We start from the raw sequence: 27,319 nt of genomic DNA on the forward strand, positions 1-27,319 counted from the left end.
TAGGCCTATTATCGAGCCACTACAAAATATCGTCGACAACTCTAGCTTAATCGCGGTGAAAAACGAGCCGGAGAGTAACGCTGACGCTATAATTAAAACGTTACCCATCAAGCGATACAAGGAGGAAGAGGAGGAGGAGGATGCGACACCGAAAAAGAGGAAACGATTGAAGGCGAATCGTTTATCGGCACCACGTACATCCGATCTATCGGATGCTTTACTAGATGAACCGCCGATAACCTCTACACCGTCCGCGACAACGAGAATCGAACAGCCCACGATACCCGAATCATTCGCAATCGAAAATGTTTTCGAAACCACGGGCAACCCGCTCGAAACATCTGTTCGAAACATGTTACAAACGTCGGAAGGTCAAGAAGTGTTACGAGAGCACTTGAGACCACTGGGACAAAAGTACATGAGCGCTCTCCTTAGTGGCGACGAAAGAAAAAACGTGATCGATCATGGTGTCTATTTCGACGAGAATGAAATGCGTCTCGGTAACAAACGATTCGACATTGATAAAGATGACTCTATAATCATTGACAAAGTGAGGTACATTGGTACACCTGGATTATACGAGTTGCTCTTCAAGAGAATTCCCGATGACGTCATATACACTGAGGACGATATGCAAAAATATAAGAGCATATTAATGGCGTCGAGTGCGGATAAACGCAAATATGATAGTAGTTAGCACTAGGAGAGTTCTAACCCAGGGATCTCAGGGGGGGTAAGGGGAGAGGGGATCTCAGGCGTGGGGGAATGACGTCACGCAGGATGGGGGGGGTGACGTCACGTCTCTCTCAGGGGTGAGGGGGGTGGGTGGTGAGGGGGTGAGGGGGAATGACGTCACATCCTCTCAGGGGGTAAGGCGCGGGGGAATGACGTCACGTGGGACGGAGGGGATTTTGGTGGCGCGGGGGCTGCGGGGCGGGGGACGCACGTATAAACAAAAATGGCGGTATTCCTTTGAAGAAGATTTTGGGTCTCTCTCTATCCCTCCCTCTCTCGCTCTCTCTCTCTTTCTCTCTTTATCCCTTTATCTTTCTATCCCTTTCTCTTCCCCTCTCTATCCCTCTATCCCTCTATCCCTCTATCTATCTCTTTATCCCTTTTATCTCTCTTTCTCTCTGTATTATCGCAAGTATACAATATTAGTCATAAACTTATATTTTGAGATATTTCGGGGTCCGACGTTTTCGAGCAATCTGTGAATCATAGCAAGATAACAACACATTTTTGAGATATTTCGGGGTCCGACGTTTTCGAGCAATCTGTGAATCATAGCGAGATAACAACACATTTTCAACTCTAGGTTCAGTTACAAAAAAATTTTTTCTTTTGTGCTCCCAACAATCTCTGAATATCCCTCTCTCTTTCTCTCTTTATCCCTTTTATCTCTCTCTCTCTCTCTCTGTCATCTCTGTATTATCGCAAATATACAATATTACCAGTTAATAAACAATATAAATAGAAGTATTCTTTGAAGGATTGGATGGATGGAAATGCCTGCGAAGAAATTACATCATGATTTAGATTTAAAACTCTTTATTCATGTTTTATACAGGGTGACCCATTTTAACTTAGGCAGCCAAATAACTCGAAAAATAAGCAAGATAGAGAAAAATGTTTTAGACAAAAGTTGTATGGTTTCGAGGGGGCCATAAGATGGTATCATTGGTTTGACCTTGAAGAGTCATTTGAAGGTCACGTGAAGGTCACTTCAATTTTTTTAAATGGAACATCCTATATATTTTTGTACATTCTTGTAGCTCATCTCGAGAGCTTTCCAAAACACTATAATTAAGTACATTTTCGTTAAGTACTTTTTGAGTTATGAGGCTTGAAATAATTTCTTAATTTTACATAAACCGTAAAATATCTTGTAAAATATTCATTTTTCGATTACCTTACCTTAATAGTTTTATGTACAAAATAATGAGAGGAATCAAATGGTGTAAAGAAAACACATAGTTGTTTCGAAGAAAAAATATGTAATTTGCAATTAACAATTCCATATTTTTTCTTAAAAACAACTATGTGTTTTCTTTACACCAATTGATTCCTCTCATTATTTTGTACATAAAAGTATTAAGGTAAGATAATCGAAAAATGAATATTTTACAAGATATTTTACGGTTTATGTAAAATTAAGAAATTATTTCAAGCATCATAACTCAAAAAGTACTTAACGGAAAGGTACTTAATTATAGTGTTTTGGAAAGCTCTCGAAATAAGCTACAAGAATGTACAAAAATATATAGGGTATTCCATTTAAAAAAATTGAAGTGACCTTCACGTGACCTTCAAATGACTCTTCAAGGTCAAACCAATGATACCATCTTATGGCCCCCTCGAAACCATACAACTTTTGTCTAAAACATTTTTCTCTATCTTGCTTATTTTTTGAGTTATTTGGCTGCCTAAGTTAAAATGGGTCACCCTGTATATATTTTTCTTACGTATTATGGACTAAAAACTAAAGCTGCCAGTTCGCAATCGACGAGTTGATGCTTGTTGAAAGCGTCACTCGCGCGTATTACATTGGATATTTCTTTCGGATTTATTACAGTGGATGCGATATTGGAGAATTGCGTAAATTTGACATCAACTGTTTGGATAATTTTATCTAATCGATCAAAAGTTACATCTATGCATTGTGACGTTGCCATCCCGACGCGCGTCCATCCGCCCCGGAAATCTTCACGGGGCGCGAGCCGAGCGGCCGCGCCAGAAGAAGATTGCGAGAGCCGTGTCGAAATCTCCGGAGAGACGAGCCATTATCCTTTTTCGCGCTAGTATTAATTATTTTTTTGTATCATTTTTTGTACGTCGGGCAACCCGCCGGAGGGAAACCAGAAGAGGCCCAAGAGGAATCATTACGACAGCCGATACGACAACGCCGGAGGAACAGAGTCTCGGGTGGAGATCGCCCCCTTTCAAATAAAGGAAGGAAATCAGCTGTCTTGTGGGCCGAAATAACCGGGCCGAATCGGCGCCACCCTCAGAGGAGGGAGGACGGAAAATCTACCTCCGGACGATCATGGATAACCGGATCGCCGAAAGTCAGCATTTTTAAATCATCAGGGCCGTTACGACCCCCGATACGGCGTTGTCGCGGGGCGCAGTAATACCTCGCGTGTCGCGGCGCTATTGGCCGCTAATCCGCGCACCCCTGCGCGCAGAATTGACGCCGCTATCGACCCTGGATCGCGAGATCCAGGGACTCATTCTGGTGCGGGCGCTCTCAGCAGATAGTCGCCAAAAATTGTCGTTATTTTGTGCTTCGTTGTCGAGATCCAGTCGAGAGGACGAGCCGAGGATCATCCCCTGGCCACGGGAGAAAGTATCGGTGAGGTTGCCCATCGCTAATTGTAAGCCACGTACGCGATTCTGTCCGCGGACCGGCCGCTCTGTCGCCGTCGCCATTTTCGTGTCTCGTTGTCGCTCGGGCATTGTACCGAGCTCGCGATTTTCGTGTATTTCGGGCGACCGGAGACAAGCGACCGAGGCATCAAGGACGATCGTAACGTAGGCCGTAGCTGATAAGGAACCGTTCGTCTCTCTCCGGGATTCGGGGTGTCGTAAAACGCGTAGTGACCGGCTCTCGTATATCGACCACGTGCGCGGTAAATCGCGGGGAATGCGTCCGCTATCCGTGCTGTCGAAAAGAGTTGTCGAAACCGCGTAAGACATCCCCGCAATCGATCTCCGGGTAATTTTCGTCTGTAATTAGCGTGTATGTGAGCGTGTGACCGTGTGCGTGTGACGACGTGGCAAATGTCGTGCTGTCCTTGTCGCTCTTGATACTTGTACGAATTGCGTTTATTGCGCGGTATTTGTCGTACGTTGGAGTGTGTCGCGGTGCATAATAGATTAAGAAAGTGTCGAACTTCGAGGGTTTCGCGTAGATAGAAAGCGGTACGCCGAAAAGAGGCGAAGCGGCGTCCGACGGCTATCGAATTCCGAGCGAATCGATCTTGCTCGCAGCAAGCGAGATTTTTCGTCTTCGCAAATCGCTTGATTACTATCGCTCAATTATTAAGCCTCATTTCAAACATAGTGCTGTCGATTAAAAGAGCGAGTAACAAAGGGAATAGATCTGTTAAATGCGTCCTCGAGGAGATTGTCGAAATTTCCGTTACGCTCTCGAAACGCCGTTCGGTTTCGCAAAGTCCGGCCATAAAAACGGGCCTGGAGGACGATAAATATCTCCGCTGTCTTATGATCTCGATTTCGTATTGCTATTGTTATCCCCGCTGTCGATCTGTTGTACGTTATTTCAAATTTTCGCATTTATGTTAAACTCAGTTATATTTCGTTAATTCAGTCTCGCTAATTTATGTCATTATTACTATTTCTTTCTAGAACTGGTTATTTCTTTCCCTTTATATTCTTTTCTATTATATTTCTTTTATTTAAATAAATTTGTTACATTCTCTTTTATATTAAATTCGCGTAATTTATTTGAGTGTTCGTTTCTCGTGTGTGTTAAATTCCGTTGTGTTCGTCAATTTTCGTAATCACCGACAGCTTCGCATAAAATAATTCTAGATCCTTTTCAACGGACCCTGCCCCTCTACCGTTACACTGTAAAAAAAGTATGTAAAATTACAATATAATCAGTGTAACAATTACGCTATTTATAACGGAAATATATAAATTCATGTACTTTTACAAAAATTAGTTTTTTTACTCTTTATTGTGTAAATATTCGTTTATATTTGATGAGAAATTACAAGGTTAAAAGTGTAATTTTTGGATTTTACGTAAATGTACAATTTTTTGTAACATTAATATAAAATTTAAAAATTACACTTTTAACCTTGTAATTTCTTATCAAATATAAACGAATATTTACACAATAAAGAGTAAAATAACTAATTTTTGTAAAAGTACATGAATTTATATATTTTCGTTATAAATAGCGTAATTGTTACACTAATTATGTATGTAATTTTACATACTTTTCTTATAGTATCTATAGCATATGATAATATTACATACTATATGATAATTTCACACATTACAGTTGTATTTTTACTAAAACTTTTAATAAAAGTATTTATTATATAAATAAAATAAATAATTCTAAATTTACAGTCATATGTAACTTCTTCAGCTTATTAATGTTGCAACTTAAATTAAGAACTCTAGGTTAGACAATTCGACACTCTCTCGCTAGCATCTCATTGGTAATTTTCATCGACATATAGAAAAAAATTGAGTTGCTAGCAAGAGAGGCAAACATAGAACTCCCGTTTTTCTTTTTATAGCGAGCGCTGGCTTGCCTATCGCGATGCTCAGTCCATTCTATATGTCGATAATATTGCCGCGTTCAACGATACCGGCGGTACATGCCGTCTTTCGACAATCGAAAATCGCGTGTCGCACATCGCGCTGCCGCGCTATCTGTTAAGAGTCATCACTCATCGACATACTGTGATGGCGTTCTGCGCGTATCGCGTGTGAGTATGTACGACGAGCCTGCACAAACAGGTTCATGAACGTGAAGAAGACGTGTGCTGTCTCTTTGTGCGTAAATACAGGCTAATAATACGTTAATAGTTAACGTTCTTAAGGCAAACCCGCAATATCGACGTTAAATTGAAGAATAAGTTTATAGAAAACTTCTCAAAAGAAAAGTAAGTATTTATAGAGAAAAAATTGTTGTATTAGATGTGATGATCACGTTATAGATCATGCATAATGCGCATGATCTATAACGTGATCATCACATGAATAGACATATACTGCTCATACGCAGACACATACACCACAAATGTACATCATACATGAACACAAATACATACATAATTATATTACGCACTTCAATATTTACATCAACATTAATTCGTATATACACATTCACTGAAATGACTTTATGAAAAGTAGTGTGCATGTTGTTCTTTATCATATTTTTTAAAATTCTATATGCATATATAAATCTTGCACTAAAATATTCACACTGTTATTTTATTACAAATAGAGAAAATAATGAAATAAAAAAATAATATTTATTTTATAGAAATATATGATAATGAAACAATTAAAATTGATTTATATTGATGTGTGAAACCGACAAAATTTTATTATTTTTTTGTAATTCTTATAATAAATTTGTTACAGTTACTTTTTGGATAAAATACGGCAATTTTTTCCCTTTTGCTTTTACATTTCTTTTGCATCTCATCGTTTTTTGAATTTCATCGTTTCTTTCGTGTTGAGGTAAAACTAATATTTTAAGAAAAAATGTTTAAATGTCAAATGTGTAATTCCATGTTTCCTTCTATTCTTTTGTACAATAAACATCAGATTTTACATAAAAACATACCTCATTTACAAATAATATGTTATTTTAAAGGTTGCGGAAAACAGTTTAATAGGTATTTTAACTTCAAAAAACATATTTTTAGATGGCATACTAAAGATTGTTATAAAGAAATAGATGTAATTTATCGTTGTAAAGAAAAGAATTGTAATGCTTGTTTCACAAGTAAAAGAGATTTTAATAGTCACTTATATCGTCATATAAGGCAAAGTAAAATTGGAATATATTGTGGATACCCAGATTGTTTTGATACAACACTTTTTAAAACAGTCAATAATTATACAGTACACATATGTAGACATCACTCAAATATGAATTTGTGTAAACAATATGTTGCTAATGATGCTCAAAAGGAATTAGATCTCGATAATTGTGATAATCGTATTGATACTAGTGATAATTGTGTTGCATTTTTAGAAGAAGAAACTTTAAATCAGTTTTCTAATAATGCAGTAGACTATGTAAGATCTATTTCGCAGTTATATTTAAATTTAATTACAAAATATTTTTTGACAGAACGTACTTTGCAAGCTATAATTGATGGTTTATCATCTATAATTGAACTTTCTCAACAGCACTTTATCACTACTTTAAATGATAGTGATTTACAAAATGATATTAAAACAAGAATTACAGATATGTTTCAAAGTAGTCATATTTTTCTTTCAAATATTTATAGTTCTGTAAATGGTTGTCTTAGAAGTACTTATTCAAGAAATATTTATTTTAAAAAATTTTTTCACATCGTAATGCCCATACAAATAAATTTAGGATTTGATAACAATCACAAACCATGCTATTACCATTACATTCCAATTTTGAACACTTTAGAAGTCTTATTAACTAATTCTAATATCCGACAGTTCTGCTTAAATTCTTATAATAATTCCTGTAATGATAATGTGTTATTTGATATACAAAGTGGTAATATAATAAAAAATAATAGTTTTCTTCAAGGAAATAAAAATACATTACAAATTATATTATATCAAGATGCATTTGAAGTATGTAATCCACTAGGTGCCTCAAAAAAAAAGTTTAAACTCGTCGGTCTATATATGATCCTTGGAAATTTACCTGCTTATCTAAGGTCAAAGGTTGAACATATACAACTTGTTTTTCTATGTTATGAAAAATATATCACATTCTTTGGTTGGGAAAAGATAATAGAACCCTTAATAAATGACTTAAGAAATTTAGAAAAAAACGGAATAGTTATTTCTGTTGCAAATGAACCAATTAATTTCATTGGTACAGTAGTAGCTATGTTAGGTGACAATTTAGGAAGTCATCAAATAGGGGGTTTTACAGAAAATTTTAATTCCTCAGAATATTTTTGCCGTTTTTGTGACCTAACTCAAAGTCAATTACAATTAACATATGTATGTAAAAATATAAACAGAAATCCTGATAATTATAATTTATGTGTAAAACAAGCGGAACAAACAATGAAAATCATAAAAGGCATAAAACAAAATTCACCTTTGAATAAACTCAATCATTTTCATGTATGTAATCCAGGGTTACCGCCCTGTATAGCTCATGATCTTTTAGAAGGTATTATTCCTTATGATCTTATGTATTGTATTAAGTATTTTGTTAAAGAAGGATGGTTTAATTATACGTTTTTAAATTCTCGATTGCAAAAAATTAAATTCTTAAATGAAAATGACTACAACAGCATTCCACTCATAAATGATTCATGCAAAATTAGAGGTACTGCAAGTCAAATTAAAAGATTATTACTGATACTTCCTTTAGCTATCTATGATTCAATCAAGAATATCGAAAATGATGTTTGGTTATTAATCCTGTGTCTTCGAGAAATCTGTTCTTTGACTTTTGCTTCTGCATTATCCTTTGGTCAAGTTGCGCTATTACAGGAAAAAATCAATGAATATTTATTGCTAAGATTGAAATGTTTTCCAAACATAAAATTAAGACCCAAACACCATTATATTTCACATTATCCTTCTCTAACTATATCTTTTGGACCGCTTAAACATTTATGGACTTTAAGATTTGAAAGTAAACATAGATATTTTAAGAACATTATTAAGCACTCGCAAAATTATAAGAACATAACAAAAATGCTATCATATAAACATCAACTTTTACAAAGTCAACTTCCACAAAATACATACAGTTCTTTGATAATTGCGGATAATGCAGAAGAATATATTCCAGAAAACTTTAGTAATAATATTTCTTCTGTTATAATAGATTATTTTTATGGTAAAAGGAATGAAAATTTTAAATATATAGCTTCACAAATTACTTTCAAAGGCATTGCATATAAAACAAATATGTGTATCTGTATAGGAAAAGACTGTTACGATTACTTTATTTTATGTAAAATCAAATATTTTTTAATAAATAATTCTTATACTAACGTATATTTTCTGGGTACCACAATAAAAGTTGTATATAATTCTGATTTTGGAGTATATGAACAGTTTGAAGTTAAAAATGAAGATCATAAAATCGATAAAATCTCTTTGTTTCCCTATTCTGCTTTACTTGCTCCACATCCTATCCTTGAAACTCACTTAAATTCCATTGCCGTTTATATCTTCAAATACGCACCTCTTGATTTATAAGATTATGTGAGTAACACTTCAATAATACTTAGCATTTAATATTATTTTTAGTATTATGTATAACATGTATATATATGTTTTCTGTTTTGCAGATGTCATACTTATTTAAAGTTTGGTCGGCCAATAGAAAACAAAAAATCTCATTAGTTATTAATCAATCTGATAACATGTTATCTGAACTTATTACAAAAAGTAACAACAAACTTGGTATTAATGGTTCTACTCTAGTTATGGAAAAGGATGGTACAAATGTTGACGATAACGATGTTTTAAAGTTTTGTTCTGGAGAAACTTTTATGTTACTACAAGCAGAAGAATTTTGGTCACCTCAAAATGAGACTGAATTACACAGTACGGCATCCTGTGATATCTTAAGTGATTCCATGTCTACTTTCTCTTCCTCATCAAGCATACGACATGTTTCATCGCCAACAACAGTATCAAATATTAAAATACAATCAGATGAAATTTGGACAAATTTTCGTATACCTTGGGATAATTTGGAATCTACAGTGCTTAAAGAATTAGAAGCAGGAAATCGCAGCAAATTTGTAATACATGCTGTTGTAAATCGTATAATTTCTGAAATGAGGAATATAAGAGAATTTATCCCATCTAAAGCATTTAAAATAATAGCTAACAAGATCATCGAAAAATATCCTCAATTCAAGGATACGGATGAAGATGGTAAATGTTTTGGAGATGGAAGTCACACATTATATTTAAAACTTCGTGATAGAAATTGCTATCTTAATAGACCACACATGAAAAGATCTTTGAGTCGAAGTTTAAATATACCGCTGAAAAAGCAACGAAAAGTTTTATCTGCCAAAGCTGGATGTAGCAATTGGCAGCCTGACAATTATGTTGAATCAGAAACGGAAGATACAATAGAAGACAAAACTGTATTTCTACGACAAGTAATCCTTCAAGATGCTGCAGAAAACGATCCTGATACTCAAAAAAAGATTTATTCATATCTTGAAACAACATATCCTGTACAACGATTATTTCTTAATAATGTCCATAAACCACCTACGATTCAAGATATTAAAACTTCATGGCCAATACTTTTACAAAAAAAGTATATATTCTGGCATTATCACAAATTAATGGGACACTCTATAAGTATACTAAAAGAACAAATATTAAAGAAACAGGAAAAAATACTCATGTATGGACGTCTTAAAAAGTATAAGGATATTATTAATTCAACTGAGCTAATACAGCTTAAATTAATAAAAATTATTATGAAACATTTTAAAGAGGACTTCCATACATTATTTAAAATTTATCCTGTAAGTCTTATTATGTATCATTATCTTTCTCAATTACATGATTTTATAAATGTATAAATTACATGATTTTATAACTAATTTATTATATAGGAGGGGACTACCTTGAAAGAAATTGAAGCACCTATTGCTGCACCATGCATTGTTATCATAGGTAAAATTATATATACGTTATTTTATATTCTTACAGATTTAATATCACGTTATTATATTTAATTATCACGTTTTATATGTATATGTGCTTGGTTGTGTGTTACAGATGATACGGAACGTCAGATGTTCTATTTATTTATAGAAGCAATGCAGATTGAAAGAACATATTGTTTTTATGAATCTCTGGAAATGTTGATGTCTGCGTACTATGTCTTCAACATGGAATATCCTACACACTGTGCATGTACTTTGGAATTTATACAGAAGTATTTTTTGAATATTCATCCAACGTCTGGTACGAAATCACGTAAGGCCGCAACTAAATACAAAGTGCTTTCACTTTTCAACAAATTAAGAGACATTGAGGAGAGAAATGTAGACAAGGAAAATATTGAATCAAATTCATAAGTGTATACACATATACATATGTATAATAATAATATTATTAATATTATTAACATTATTAATAGTTCATATGTATCTAATTATTAAAAATAAATAATTATTAAAATGAATAAACTATTGCATATTCTTCATTTATATACATAATCTTATATGAATAATTTATAATTAGAATATAAAAAAGAAATTAAATATTATTTAAAAAATATATTTTTATATATGTATTTCTCTATGTGTTGCATTGTAATATTATTAAAATCTTTAATCTTATTCATATTAAAAATTGTATTATAATAGGATTGTAGCATATTGCAATATTTATATATGATGTTATTAAAATTTTTGATCTTAGAGATATTAAAAGTATTTTGTATTTACAGAATATATCCTAACAATTGTATTATCGCAGTACAGCACTATTCTGCAAACTTAAACAAAAATAAAATGCAGAAATTATTTTTTGAACCACATAATTCTCTATTTTTCTGTTCAACTTTATGGTTCAAGTTTGAAGAAATAGTAGTGCTGAGCTGCGATAATGCAATTTTGTTAGGAGAATACAATGTTGTTCTGTAAATACAAAATACTTTTAATATCTATAAGATCAAAAATTTTAATAACATCATATATATATATATATATATATATATATTGCAATATACTGCAATTCTATTATTATAGTACAAACAGTATAAATTTAAAGTGTATTTTTAATATTGTAAAATGTAATTTTAAAAATATTTATAATATTATTACAAAACAATTTCATAGATTTACAGTCATTATTGTAAATTTCATTTCTTGTTTTGTATCGCTACAAGTATGTAAATTATTATTACAAAACAATTTCATAAATTTACAATCATTATTGTAAATTTCATTTCTTGTTTTGTATCACTACAAATATATAAATTATTATTACATAAAAGTTTCTATACATTTGCATACTATAAATTAAATTTAATATGTGAAATTGTATAAATACATATACAAAATGTATTATTACATAAACATTTCTAGAAATCTACTTCTAACATGTAAATTTACTTGTACAAGATGCTTACTTACCATTTAAGATAATAATTTTATCTATGAAATGTAAATTTACTAATGTATGTAAATATACACCTTTAATAGTTGGTCTCAATATTACCCACTATAATAGTTGTAAATTTACACAAAAATTTTTTACAGTGTAGGTGAGCTAGTCGGCCCGTGGCGAAACAGGCTAACGTTCTTCGCGTTATTCTGACGATTTTGCGAATTGATACGTGGAAGACCGTATCTGGCGCCCAACTTCGAGATCTCGAGACGGCCTTCGCTTCGCCGCGGCTCGCGCGAGAACACCCTCCATCTGAGTTCCTCCGAGCGCGAGTATCTCTATCCACCTTGTGTCTTTCTTTTTACGGCGTTTTCGCTCCCCATTAACATCCTCCTCTCCAACACCCGAGGAGGATCGAAAAATTAAAAATAAAAAGACGTCGCAGCATTGATCGAGATCGAACATACGATGTAACGTCGATTCGACCATCATCAAGCATACGTTTGAAGATTCGAGACTTATGAGTTTGACGTCGTTAATCGTACGAACTCTCACTGTTAGCGGTCCAACGCTTATGAAATTGTAGTCATCTTTAGAGTCGTTCCGAAGGAAATTTTGAATATTGCGACGTTGCTCGTAGAGTCCCTTCCACGTTTCGAGAGATAATATCAGTTCCTTTCCTCGATGATCTCCTATGACAATCTCCACGTAACTCGGTGGACCCACGTTGATACCAATTTCGAGGAATTTGAATTCCGTAGCTGTCAATGCGTATCGTCTACCTAGTATACGAACCGCACGACGCTCCAACGAAATGCTACAGAAAAATTAAAATTAAGTAATAGTAATAATACAATTTGTAAAAATAGAAAAATAGAAAAAAGTTAAACGAAACTTACTCGTCACATATGTTCTCAAACGATGAAGTTTTATTACAACTCGGCACGTAATTATTCACGCGTCTTCCGATGCCGCTGCTGCTGTTTCTTTCGACGTAGTACATTTCTCTGGGAGTTATGAAAAGTGAACCACGAGAGCGGTGTTAACGCGACACTGATCGTATAAGAAATAACCGAATATACATAACGCTCATCTTCCAGAAGTATAATGTGGTGGGGTGATCAATGCTTCTAACGCTCTGAAATTTAGGAGAAGGGGAGACGGCGCTCAGATAAAAATTCTTAGAAACGCAAGGAAAGAATTAGGGAGGGGAAATAAGAGATAAAACATATTAATGTTTACATTTTTTTATTTTTCTTACAATTCTTTCTGGCGTTGCGACCACCAGTTAATAATTTTGAATACATTTTGTAATGCACAATTCTTAACATGTTTTCCACATCGCATATTATTGGTAATATCTAATTTATTTAGAGAATCAATATCTTTATAGTCTGCATCCAAGGTTTCAATAATATAGCCGTTTCCCACATCGCCTAGTATATCGGTCAGCCATTTTCGCTTTTCAAGTCCTTTAACGTACACGACAGATGATTCTTTTTCGTGTATCGTACCAACGACTGCTGTTGTAATTACACGCTGAGCCAAGTAATATGGAACGTTTCCGTCTTCCCATTGTAATCCGTGATGATTTCTAATCACCCATGAGACTTGACGTCGGTCAGATTTTGTAAGCACGCTCCACGGTACGTGACATGCGAAAAAGTAATGCGAGAGAACATATCCCTTCCTCAGGACTGCCGCTTCTTTCACGAAGAATAGTTTGTCGATGATAAATCCTTGCAGATCCACAAACGTTGGTATAGACATGACAAGATCTCTCTCTCTCTCTCTCCCGGATGCATCAGTCGAGAGGAATGACAAACTCTAAAATCATCTCGCAGCACTTTGATTTATATCTTCCTCCCCTCTCTCTTGTGTCGATGTTATCGCTTAGGTGATTTTGCGTACAACGTTGGTCAATGGATTGTACTGGATCACACGATCGTGTATGATGAGACAGTACGCAGTGGTATTCGCTGGCACGTTATCCTTAGATTCGAATTCCAATCTCACATCCACGGTTGCGCTCTTGACCGATTCGTTTTGTCGAGAAGAATCGATAATCACGAACGGACCCTGACGTTGAAACTCATAGACGGAGAGACTCGGCTCGAGATACTCGTATCCGTAATAGTTCTTGCAGAAGGGCGCGTACGTGTCGTACAGAATGGCACATCTGCCTTTATTGAAATCCAGATTCATATCATCGTACGGATAACATTCCGAATTGAGATAGAGTTTCACGTTGATTAATTGGCAGTTGTCGAATTGAGTCGCATTCTTAGTCAAGGAATTCTTCCGGTCTATTTGCATAGCGAAGATAACGTATCGTGGTTTCTACAGTTGAGTCGCGGTCTTAATGGCCCACGAATGCTTGGTTGTAAGCTGCAATAGCGGATACTCGTACAGATCCCACGAGCGAAAACCCATGCTGAGATATCGTCCGCTTTCCAGAGCACGCAGCATCGACAGTTTTTCGATCTCGCTCAACAGCACGTGAGGCATTCGCCATTGTATTTTGAATATGTCTATTACAGGCTCCAGCGTTTTAGAATTCATAAACAGACAATTATTATCGTTGCGCGATCGTATTAAGATCAATTCGTGACGAGCGTTAATCACCACTCGTTTATAATCCTCGCAAAATCCCAATAACATGTGGAGCGGTACGCAAAAATTGAAATGTCCATTCTCATAGGTCAACGGATCCCAGCCGGCGTTTTTCATAATCACGTTTCTAGCGGATGATGCCGTTACAAAGTTTTTGAGCGTGTAGTTATTCCTACGTTTCTATTGCGATCAATCTCAACACCATCGAGTTCGTATCGAATCTCATCGAACATGAATGCGTCGCAATTATTTGCCAGTACCGCATCACTTTCTCCTTCAACTGTTGCTCTGTTTTTCGTTAGTTGTCCCTCGATGTATAGGAAACTCTCGTACGGCAGGGTATACAGATTCTGTTGTTGTATGGGTATTCTTATCTCGTCACTGTGTCCGAACGTTGTATTGGCGAACGGGTTGTACGTGTGAGTCTCGATCTTGATAATACGATTGTCAAAGATCAGTTCATCACCGATGTTGAGAATGTCGGTCATCGTTCAGCTGTTTCGCACCGCAAAGATTGTAAAAACGCATCCCAAAGATTGTAAAAACGCAACGTTCGATGCGCTGAATTTCTTTTTCTTGGGTGATTTGATATTAGTGAACGTCGACGTTGTTGTTGTTGTTGGTGGTGTTGCTGGTCTCGCAAAGATTGCGTTATCTCTCACGTCTTTCGATCCGTTCAATACGAGCATCTCATACGTCGCATACGTACGTGCAATCTTACGGTGATCTCTTCTCCTCGAAAATCGAGCAATCGTCCGTTCTGGTCGACAACGCGTAACGTTAAATCCGTAATGCTCCGCGCGATGATCGGCAGGTAAATGATCTGTGCAGGCGTTTCCGATATCTTATATCCCGGTGGTACCCTCGGTGAAAATTCATGTATCATATAAACGAGTACGCCGTTGTTGTACGCACCCGCGGTCACGTTACACTCTATACGGATAATATTCACGTTGAGAATGTTAATCGGCATGTTTGATTCGTACCATTTTCGCGGCTCGAGAATACGATTCGAGAATCCTAGCAGCGATCCAATGTTGTCAGGTTTGGTAAAGTTTATTCTGTAGGCACATTTGATCTCGCTCCTCATTGTATTCTAATTAGCGCGGAGCACTATCGGATATTCGCCATCTTCATAGTCACCGCCGTCAATGTGTTTCTCATTGCGATGTTTCCGTGAAATTGCATGTTTCAAAATTCATGTATATTTTGCAACTCATACGATCCCTCGGGAATCGTAATTTCCTCGTCGTCTTTGCCAAAGTAAAATTTATTATTCGGGGAATTCACATTCGGTATCGTGTGATAAGTCTCAAAATCCGTTAGACCGAGCTCGTATTCGCCGTCGCTCTCGTCATCTACGTCATCTACGATGGGAAAGAAGTTTGCCGTGAGAACGCTACTCTTCCCAGTCAATGTGAACGTCATAGACATGTCGACGAAACTGTTTAACGAATACTGAGTTAAATAGCGCAATATCTGTCCTTAAATTCACATGCATCGACCGTTCGAAGAAACTGCAAGCACAATTGTCCGCAGATACTCTGATCGTAAGTTTGAACAGGTGTGTAATTGTACTGTATCTTCGTTACGTTTCGTCCGAGATATCGCACCAATTCATTCGGTGGTCGAAGATTGCCGAAACTGTCGAAATATATAGTGCGATTTCCCCTCTTTGCATACGCTACCCAATGAGTACCTGGTCCTTCGACGCTATCCAAATTTACGATGCCGCTCTCGTTTTGATATATACCACCGATCGGTAACGAGTTGCGCATGAAAACACCTCTAAAATATGGAATGTGCATACGTTTTGCCAGTTGTAGCAATTGTATGTTGGTAGTTGCGCCCTGCGGCATTTTTAGCGTCTCTTTGACGTTTTTTTTTTTTCTCGTTGAGGCTCCTCGTCCGTATTTGTAAGGAGCGAGATATAATCCGTGACCTTCCATGGCGCGATTGTGACGTAGCATCTCTTGCAACTGACGTTGCGCAGCTTTTCCGTCGTTCACCACTTTCGCTACACCAGCCGCTCCACCGATCAGGGATCCGAGCGCACCCAACATTGGTAGAATCGGCAATACACCGCCGCATTTCGCTACCGGAAGTATCCGTTTCTTCACCGTTTTTTTCTTCGTCTTCGTCTTCAGACTCATACCGAGCTTCGTCTTGGCTTTCATCGTTGCCCAGACAGTTGTGGCGGCGGCTCTCTCACCGAGAGTCGAATCTTTCGCAACGATGCGATTCCGCGCTTTCTCAGCGAATATCCTATCCGCCGCGTGTCTCTCGGTGAGATCGTTGCTCCGAGAGTATGCTATATCGTGTTCGCGACACGCCGCGTCCAATGGATTTATACCTCGATCGCCTCTGACTAATCGCTTTTGCAATCGCGTGCCTGGTCCGCAAAACTGATAACCGGGAATATGGAATTCGATCGGAAGTGCGTTTATCGCGTGATTTAATAGGCCTCTACCTATTTTCGTTGACATTCGCCGCAATTCATTATCAACGGCGCCGGACCGTCGATGTGCGTTTCCTGCCACGGCTGATTGTAATGTTCGTAACAGCGACGATATGTCTGAACCTCCGGATCCGCTTTTATTTTGTTCCGGAAGTTTGTCCCACACGTAGTGGACGTAATCACCGCACGTTCTCAATAGAACTGCTTTCGGCACAAATTGTAGCTGTTCGACGCTCAAATTGCGAATATCGGAAGGATTTGTTAGCAGGGTGAACATTTTTTCTCTACTGAGCGACTCGTGATTTCGCGCACCTATAAATAGGCAGGCGTTCGATCCAATCAGCAGTGTTGAAAAAAATGAGATTCGTACGACAGCCTTTGACGATATGCGTGACAAATTGCGATAGATTACGATCAATGGAGGACAACGCGGAGATGCGCAGGCACGGTATGATGCTACCGACTACTATACGCGCGATCGTTTGCGGCCCCTCGAATTGTGGTAAAACCAACGTTCTGATAAGTCTACTGGAAAGCCCGCACGGTGTACGTTTCGAGAACGTGTACGTGTACTCGAAGTCGCTGCAACAGCCGAAATATCGATATCTGGAGAATTTGTTGACGCCGATCGACGAAATCGGCTACTTTACGTTCTCGAATAACAGTGACGTCATTCCACCGAGCGAGGCACGTCCAAACTCAATTTTCGTCTTCGATGACGTGGCGTGCGACAAGCAAGATACGATAAGAGAGTACTTCTCAATGGGTCGTCACTCGAACGTCGACTGCTTCTAACTCTGTCAGACGTACGCGAGAATACCAAAACATCTTATACGCGACAACGCGAACCTGCTGATCTTGTTTAAACAGGACGGTACCAACTTGAAACACGTGTACAACGATCACGTGAATACCGACATGTCGTACGAGGATTTCAGTGAATTATGTCGTACTTGTTGGCAGCAAAAGTATGGATTCCTAGTGATAGATAAGAACAGCTCGCTTACGAACGGGCGATACAGAAAAGGATTTAACGTGTTCGCGATACTGCAAAACGATTAGTCGCTGCCGACACACTCTGTCGACATGGCTGAAAGCGATAATATTCGCGAGCGTGTAAAGATTGCGAGGGAGATTGCGAAAACGAGCGAATCGATCCGCAAGAAACATCGCGCTTTGAAGACCGGTAAGATCGACGACGATATCGCGGTCAAGACCCATTTTAGGCCTATTATCGAGCCACTACAAAATATCGTCGACAACTCTAGCTTAATCGCGGTGAAAAACGAGCCGGAGAGTAACGCTGACGCTATAATTAAAACGTTACCCATCAAGCGGTACAAGGAGGAGGAAGAGGAGGATACGACACCGAAAAAGAGACAACGATTGAAGGTGAATCGTTTATCGACACCGCATACATCGGATGAACCGCTAATAACCTCCACACCGTCCGCTACAACGAGAATCGCTACAACGAGAATCGTACAACCCACGATACCCGAATCACTCGCAATCGAAAATGTTTTCGAAACCACGGGCAACCCGCTCGAATCACCATCTGTTCGAAACATGTTACAAACGTTGGAAGGTCAAAAAATGTTACGAGAGCACTTCGGGCCACTGGTACAAAAGTACATGAGCGCCATTGGCGACGAAAAAAACCAGATCGATCACGTGTACGGTGTCTATTTCGACGAGAATGAAATGTGGCTCGGTAACAAACGATTCGACATCGGCGCAGATAACTATAATCATAGACAAAGTGAGGTACATTGGTACACCTGGATTATACGAGTTGATCTTCAAGAGAATTCCCGATGATGACATATACACTGAGGACGATATGCAAAAATATAAGAGCATATTAATGGCGACGAGTGCGCATAAACGTCAAAATGATGCGCAAGGTCAATTAAAGAGCAACAGGGGACACAAGTATAAACACATAATTGCACCGTTGATGTCGATCGAATCGAAAAAGAAAAAATGCGGTACGGGAGTATTCATGCCTCGCGCGATGACGCTAACTGATAATAAGATCGATTACGTGCACTGGGACGATCCCAACGAGCTAGTGGATCGTCTACGATTGCTCGACGCTTCGCGCCGAGCTGGCCACAACGCTCACGACAACGAGATCCTGTCGATCATCGATGAACTTCGCGAAGTTGGTCTTTTTATAAATTAAACGGTGTCTCGACAAAACTGATCAGTCGATCGACGTCACTCGCATCGAGAAAAAAATGCCCATCAACAAATTTGGATTATTCGAACGGAGAAATGAAGCAATTAGAACAAGCGATCATTGGGATAAATCGGTGACAAATTACTTGCGTCAAAACACTCTGTGTCGCATCGCTACGTACTATGACGCGAGGTCGCGCAAGATTCGTCGTGTAGCGCAACCTGAGGCTGATACCGATGCAGTCAACAAACTGTACGTGGAACAATGCGTTAAAACGTTGAAGAATCAGCAGAAAGAATCAGACGAGAAGCTGACTGCGTTCGAGAGGGACGTGCGAGCTTTGCAGACTGCGATAAACGAGCTTCGGCGTGCGATTAACACTAATTCAGAAACGGCTATCAACCTGTAATGAGCGGCTATAGTGAACGGTTTAGGAGCGGCTATTGTACAATTATTAAACATCTGCAAAGGTTTATCGAACGGGTTTGGGAACAGCTATCAACCTGTAATGAACGGCTATCGAACGACTATCGAACAGCTATAAACGGCTATCGAACGGTTATCGAACAGCTACGAACGGCTACGAACGGCTATCGAACGACTATCGAACGGCTATCGAACAGCTATGAACGGTTATCGAACGACTATCGAACAGCTATTAACGGCTATCGAACGGGCCAGGAACGTCTAGCAACGAATGATAAAACGCAAGGTGATACTCGAGGCACACATCGTTTGATCGACGAATCGAAACAACGATGGATCGGCGATCGGGAATAACCGAGGAAGCGAAGAAACAACATAGTTTAGAGAAACGGCAGTTGGTGAACGAATTGCACGCGCCGGCGAGAAAAAATTTTCCCCGAAGACACGTCATAGTGCGGGGATACGATGACCTGTGGCAAGCTGACATCGTCGAGATGCGTCCGTACTCTCGTTTCAACAGAGGTTACCACTACATACTCACAGTCATCGATGCGTTGAGCAAGCACGCGTGGGCCATACCACTCAAGAGTAAAGGTGGAAGAGCGAGACAGCTGACGCTATCGCCGAGATAATTCGAGATAGCAAAAGATGTCCGAAAAACTTACAGACTGATATGGGGAAGGAATTTTATAACGCTGACGTGCAACGGCTCATGCGGAAACATGACATCAATCACTATTCTACATATTCGGAATTGAAGGCATCGATCGTTGAGCGATTCAATCGCACGCTGAAAAACGACATGTGGAAGATGTTTACGCTGAACGGATCTTACAAGTGAATCAGCGCGTTACCGCGACTCGTATCGGATTACAACGCGCGCAAGCATCGAACGATCGGTATGCGACCCGTCGACGTTACTCCCGCGATCGCTGAAAAACTCTTGGCTACTGTATACAACCATGTAAATATCGCGGGTCCGGCGAAATTCAAAGTAGGTGACTCGGTACGCGTTAGCAAGTACAAGACAGTTTTCGAGAAAGGTTACACGCCAAATTGGACAACCAAAGTGTTTAAAATTGCAAAAGTACAGCATACTAATCCCGTAAGCTATCTACTGGAGGATTATCGCAAAAAATCTATCGCTGGAGTTCTACGAGTACGAGTTGCATCGCGCGAATTATCCGGACGTGTATCTCGTGGAGAAAGTACTGCGTAGGAGGGGTAACGAGGTTTACGTGAAATGGTTGGGATTTGACAATTCGCACAATTCTTGGATACATAAAGACAATGTGATTTAATTCATACAGTGTTTATTTTTAATTTTCTAGAAAAATATATGTGTATAACATATATATAATATTTGAAAAATGAAAATATACATAAAAATCCTTATCAATATTCCTTGCGATAGTACATGTATTTTTAATATAAGATGTATGAGATATGCATTACATAAAAATATATGAAATATAAAAAATACCAAAAAATCTATATTAATATTTCCTTTAGTAGTATATTGTATCACACACACACACACACACACACACACACACACACACATTTTACATTTTACATTTAATATTTGAAAAATGAAAATATACATAAAAAACATATGAAATATAAATGTGTAAGATATGTATTACATAAAACTATATGAAATATAAAAATACAGAAATATATACATAGTTATGTACAAAATATATACAATTAATAATAAACAAAATATACATTTATTTACAAAGGTGTTCGAAAATCATAAAATTCATCCCGAATTAAATTTCTTAGAATATTTCAAAATGTTCTACAACTCGAGAATTCAAAATTAACGGGCGTCGAGAAACTTCTCGAGATCTCTATTCACCAGAAAAACTCGATCGTTCGAGTTATCTCTAACTTTTTTTGGTCATAAGAAACGCGTGTCATAAACATTGACAATAATAATATCAACCGTCGACAAAATCAGCGTAACGTACGGGCATGCGCGCCCATACGTCACGATCAGCTGATTGCCAATCAGCTGTTCTAAAAAGACTGCGCGCATGGCAACCGCGAAAAAGCCGACGTCAGACCTCATCGGCGGCCAATTACGCGCGGCGCCATGAGGTCACCGCTAAACAATTAAATTTATTGGGCCACGTCGCAACGGGCCCAAAATTCCGCTCGCCTTATAACGGGCACCGCACGCGAGCAAGCCGAAGTCTCGCACTTTTCGTCAAACCGCTTTGTTAAACCGCTTAGTTAAACCGCATAGTAAACCGCATTATACGATCGCTTACTCTCTTGGACTTTCCGCAATCTCTTAGATAAAACCGCTGATTAACCGCATTATACGACCGCTTACGACTTTGGACAACGCATTTTTCTCGCTCTTGTGTCTCTACACCGCTCGCGATACCGCTCGCGAAACCGCGCTCACTTTGTTACACCGCTGTTTTGCTAATCGAAATCACTGCACTAAACACTTGTCTTTTAATTTTGACTCCAATAAACGTCAGTCTTTTGTGTGAACGAGGCGCACTTTTTTCGCTTTACGACCTTCCGGTCCTATCAACGCACTGTCGGATTCGCTCGCGAACAAAAGGTATGCTATAATGTCCCCATGGTAACGTGTCAGTCGATTCAGGTACGATATACCGTTTGTCATCGTACGGACTCAGGGCAATTTTCGTCTCGCGGACGGTATACACTTTGTGCAATTTCGATCTTATGCAAGATTGCTATCGTGTCATTTCTATTTCGTCATTCAGACACCGCGTGTAATCGTCGAATGTTATCGTTCTCGCAACAACGTTACTTTTGACACCTTTGACCTTCTTCGTATCCTTTTTCCCGTCCACTCTCACCGCGTACATTTTTGCTCTAAGTCCGACGAATTCGGTCATTATCGCGCCGTTATTTTCATCTTTCATTAAACCTGGTACTTTTTTATTCACGAGCGGTATACCGTACGCGTTATCAATTGGATAATCGCTCGTATCGAAACTAGCAATATCACGTTTCATATTTTCATAGACATCTTCGCACTCAATGTGGTATATAAGACTGTTTGTGTCGGTGTACATTACCCGGCATTTATCACGATATAGCGGTGACATGTACTCATGATGAAATTCGTACAAGCACGTTTTAGAAATGTCGAGTATGCACATGCCGACATAGATTGGTTTATAAAATTTCACTTCAAATTTGCGTAATTCTATGGCAACCAGATTCTCCGAAAAAATACTTCGACTATGGAAATTTTGTTTCGCTATCATTGCTTCTGCGCCGTATCGTCCGTCCCACTTTGTTAATAATTTTACGTCGACACGATTACGCACATTTTCCATCGTCTTGCCAAATACCACGTTATTCATCAGTTTATACAAATTTTTTTCAAAATCATTTTTCGCGAGTGTTCTAAACTGTGTATTTAATTCGATATAACTGCGAAGCCACGGAGATTGTGTAAATTGTAATACGCGATGTATTTTTGTAACGCGAAGGTCGTGTCGCGTACATTGCTGTAGGTTACGGTAGTGTATCACGTAACGCTTCTTATCGTATAGCGTTGCGAGGAGTTTGTCTTGCCGCTTGCCGGGCGGCTTGTCGCGTGTCGGGCAAAACGGTAGGTCAGTGTGCGTATCGTGAAGATGTTGCGGGTACTCGAGATCGACTTCGAGGATATAACCCGTAGGCGAATCTAATGCGATCGATGCTACGTCAAAATTCGACACGTCGTCGACCCATCGAAAATCGGCATAGGGCAACGGTTGACACATTGCCCATCCGTCTAAATTATTTACATTGTAATACATCAAGTACGACGATGGTTTCGATGGATCGTACGATTGTTGCATGTACTTGTTATTAGTATCGCGCGCGTATCTGTTGGGACACTGACTCAGACCACCGCGTATACCGCGTTCGATAAACATGACCATGTCGATGTCGGTAAGCAATTCGAACGTAATCTTTGTATGCTTTAACATGGCATCCCACGTGTATCCGGGAAGAGTATAATAATACGCGGGGTCGAGTCCGTAACTTTTGATGTAACTATCGCGAAAGTTTTCAAAAATATCGGCTAATAACAAGACGTCGATTTTCAGGTACAAATCGCTATACTCGCCTAGCGTTCGAATGGAGAATCGCGTCCAGATGTTCTCGGCGTGCGCGTAATCGCTCTCGGATATAGTTTCACCGGTCAAAGAACTGTAAAACGATTCGCGCGGTGGTAAACACGTATCTTGCAACCTATCTACAGAGTCGACATATTCGTACGGAAAGACGCCTTTCCGTGTTAATAAACTGAAATTTTTTGCAGATAAATTTTGAAATTCCGATTTTAAAATTTTCAGTTTATCTTTCTCTAAAAAAGATGCCAATTTGTCGAGACTTGTCGCGAGAAATTTGTACGAATCGATGAAGCGTAATTTTATATAATTTTTCCAATTGTCTTGTGCGACTTTAACAGTTTTTATAAACGATATATATTTTTCCTTGGTTATCGGAAGTAATTCGATTTCCCCTTCGAACGCTGTGGCTATATCCTCGATAATGAAATGCGCGTCGTAACCTGATAAATTATGAAAGACTATCGGAATATATAATGATTCTTTGTAATTTAGATTACAATTTGAGTGCGCGGGACCCCTATATCGCCCGGTCAAATGACAATGATCGCGTACGCGTGTATCGTCTTCTTGCGTAAACGGTTTTTCGCATATATGACAATGCGTTGCGCTGTGAAATTTTTCCCACTCATCCGATGTTAAATTTACCATGGGGACATGTGTAGTTATTAAAATAGTCTTAACGCGAATTGCTAAATTTCTAAGTTCTTCGGTGAACCACGAAATGCAATCAGCGCTACGGCGAGAATTATAAACGGATAACGAGTTGTCGTACGAACAATGCATATAATACGCTATACTAAATACTCGATGTTGCTGGTACAAATTTTGCTGTTCTTTCTCCTCCGTCTTGGCCAAAACGCATTCCAAGTCGGCATAAATCACAAATGGAAGCCGCTCTTTCCTCGTGTAGTTGTTGAACTCGAGCCACTTGTCCTTATTGCTCGGCAATCGGATAGCGCAGTCATTTATTTTTCCGCAGTTTACCGTATGTGACTGCAACTTGTCGTTCGAACTAAAGTAGTGTAAACATCTGTAAAAAAAAAATATTTAAATTTTAGATTTATGCAATACATTATATCTTATAATTACATAAATTATTTTAATTATACGTACCGATCACAGATATATCTTTGACCGTTGTGTTTGCTCAACTGTGAACTGACAAGTCGCGATAGATTCTTGATCCACGTGAAATGTCCGACGTTGTTGCCGTCTTGCACGTACAGCAAGTTCACATGTTTGTCTTTCTTATGTTCCGAAAGATATATCGGGACGATGCAGTTCTCGATGCTGTAGACGTTGATGGAGATATTGTTTATATGTTCAAACTTTTTTAGTTGGTTCAACGTCATCGGAAACTCAATATTATGTACATTTAACACCGTCGTATAGTGGGGATATGAAGATTCCCGATTCGTGTCTCTTTCAGCGGGGTATAGAGCGGCCACCACTGCCCACGCGAAACACGCATTGTCTCTGGATTGTACATTAATTACCGCTTTCTTCGTCGTAATTTCTCGCAGCAATTTAATATAACATCCCGCGCGCATAGAATTATATTTATTTACATTAACAGTCAAATTCTGTATTCGCGACAATGCCCAGCCACTATCGCGTTCCTGAAATTCTTCCAGCAATGCTAGGGTGGGCTCGATAACGCGGCGCTCGTACCACTCGTGTAAATCCGAAAGAGTTCACAGTTTCTCGTATTAATACTTTTATTCGCGCGTTTATCACCCGACACAAATTCACCGTTGAATATTGTATTCACTTTTACACTGTTGTCTTTTTATAACGTCTTGCACTTGCTCGAGCACGATGTCTTTGGCATCCTCGAGAAATTGACGAGGTTCGATATACATAGTTTGCGTTAATCACAGCACCGGTCAGAATACGGCTATCGAACGCGGTATCGATCTCTCGCCAAACGAGTCTTTCCGCGTTATTGTCGCCGCTGTAATCACCACCACTGGGTATAAACCGTCTCTGCAATCGAGTCTTTGCACCTTCGAGTCGCGCGATTTTAGCCACCAGAGATTTTCTACTTCCGATCGAGAGTCGCGGACGCTTGACACGGCTGCGTTCTTCGAGCTGTTTGATAAATTCCTCGCAACGCTGCAGCCATGCAAAATACTCGCCCAAGGTGGCAATTTGGCGGGACTGCTCCATCAGGTCGCGTTCAGTCTGCTCGATGTTTTCCATTTTTCTTGTCTTTTTCACACGTTTAAAACACTACGTCACAGTTTTCTATGGAGCACTTGCACGTGTCGATGGGGGTTCAAATCACGTACTATGATTTGATGCGCTTCAATCCTCCTTATACATATTTCATCCTTTCTTATCTTTGTGAACGGAAGAAGCAAGGGCGCAAAGCAGCCGAACATCGGCGCTGATATGCGTTGCATTCCTTCCGAAAAAAATCGTTGAAGATGATTCTGGGGGGCGCCATTTGTTTATATTGTTTATAAATTCGCGCGACGAGTAATTCAATGAGAGAGAGAGATAAGGATACGATTTTTGTTTGCGAAAACATGTCCCGACGCGTTAGTCAGCCTCAAAATCCAATCCTCTTCAAAGGAATACCGCTGTTTATATTGTTTATAAATTTGCGCGATGCGTAATTCAATGAGAGAGAGATAAGGATACGTCGAACGGAAAAAATCTAGAATTACATATATTGGTGGTGAGGGGTGAGGGGGGGTACCGAGAAAGCTGTTACTTATATTGGGGGTGAGGGAGGGTGGGGGGGTGTACCGGGGAAAGCTATTTTGTTTGCGAAAACATGTCCCGACGCGTTAGGGTATGTAATACAATATTGCTATTGCTTGATAAAATACCGCTGTTTATATTGTTTATCAACCGGACATAGGCATATGTACTGTTTATATCGTTTATCACACAACCGCGTATGTAATATAATATTGCTTATCATTGCGATAAAACATCCAACGCGCGCCGAAACAAGCGTCCCCCGCCCCTCAGCCCCCGCGCCACCGAAATCCCCTTCGTCCCGCGTGACGTCATTCCCCCGCGCCCCGGAGAACCCCCTCGCGCCTCATCCCCCCTGAGAGGACCTGCGTTAGAACTCTCCTAGTATCTACTGTCGTAACCCGACGAAATAATAATTTAATTAAACTAAAAGAAAGAGATTAGGAAATAAGATATTAAGATATTAAGAAATAAAAATAAAACGTGACGAAAAGAAAAGCAAGTCACGGCCAAAGCTGAATAAGCATAACAAAACGGAGCACGAACCGCGCTCCGGCCCAGGGACACCTCATCCTTCCTGTACCCAACGATATATAAACCGATCACCACGACGGGGTGGCAGAAAGAAATCTGAAGTCATCAACAATATAAGCCGCCGCGTTGATTAAAGTAGGCTCGCTACGCTTAACCCTAGCGTATAAGACAAACACAAGAGTAGTGTAAGGCCAGTGTAAGAAGAACGACCGAAATATATTCCTTTACTATCAAGTACGGAGTGTCTACATTTGTTGCCTGGGTCCTAATCCTTTGGGCGAATAACCCTGAAGTCCCGTCCCCCACGGCGCGGGCACAACATAAATTGGTGGCAGCGGTGGGATTCGCCTGCATCAAGTGAGACAAAGGAAATAAAAAACGTCGTTTAACGAGGTAACGACCGGACTGCAACCCAAGGAGGAGACAACCTACCTCAACCGCGGAGGA

At 38.9% G+C, this 27,319-nt stretch overlaps 2 protein-coding genes across 3 annotated transcripts; one reads left to right on the forward strand and one right to left on the reverse strand.

Annotated features, from left to right (window-relative positions):
* The first annotated feature begins 5,427 nt into the window (after positions 1 to 5,427).
* Positions 5,428 to 10,808, forward strand: LOC145973399 (uncharacterized). Of its 2 annotated transcripts, none has more exons than XM_083102735.1 (4): positions 5,428 to 5,648; positions 9,027 to 10,232; positions 10,323 to 10,383; positions 10,489 to 10,808. In XM_083102735.1, exons 2-4 carry the CDS (start codon positions 9,027 to 9,029, stop codon positions 10,788 to 10,790), a joined length of 1,569 nt encoding a protein of 522 aa, XP_082958861.1. In that variant the 5' UTR covers positions 5,428 to 5,648; the 3' UTR covers positions 10,791 to 10,808. The 2 variants fall into 2 exon arrangements, with proteins under 2 accessions (XP_082958861.1, XP_082958860.1); XM_083102734.1 differs by lacking the exon at positions 5,428 to 5,648 and adding an exon at positions 8,815 to 8,940.
* A 7,688-nt stretch (positions 10,809 to 18,496) lies between these two features.
* On the reverse strand, positions 18,497 to 25,179 carry LOC145973823 (uncharacterized). The gene is made up of 3 exons (XM_083103399.1): positions 24,743 to 25,179; positions 24,275 to 24,659; positions 18,497 to 18,697 (listed from the first exon to the last, which is right to left on the reverse strand). Exons 1-3 carry the CDS (start codon positions 25,177 to 25,179, stop codon positions 18,497 to 18,499), a joined length of 1,023 nt encoding a protein of 340 aa, XP_082959525.1.
* Positions 25,180 to 27,319: the final 2,140 nt, after the last annotated feature.

The sequence above is a fragment of the Camponotus vicinus genome, unplaced genomic scaffold, assembly GCF_025532165.1.
Source record: "Camponotus vicinus isolate PSW18456_S1 unplaced genomic scaffold, iyCamVici1.0 SCAF_6, whole genome shotgun sequence".
Classification (NCBI taxonomy): domain Eukaryota; kingdom Metazoa; phylum Arthropoda; class Insecta; order Hymenoptera; family Formicidae; genus Camponotus; species Camponotus vicinus.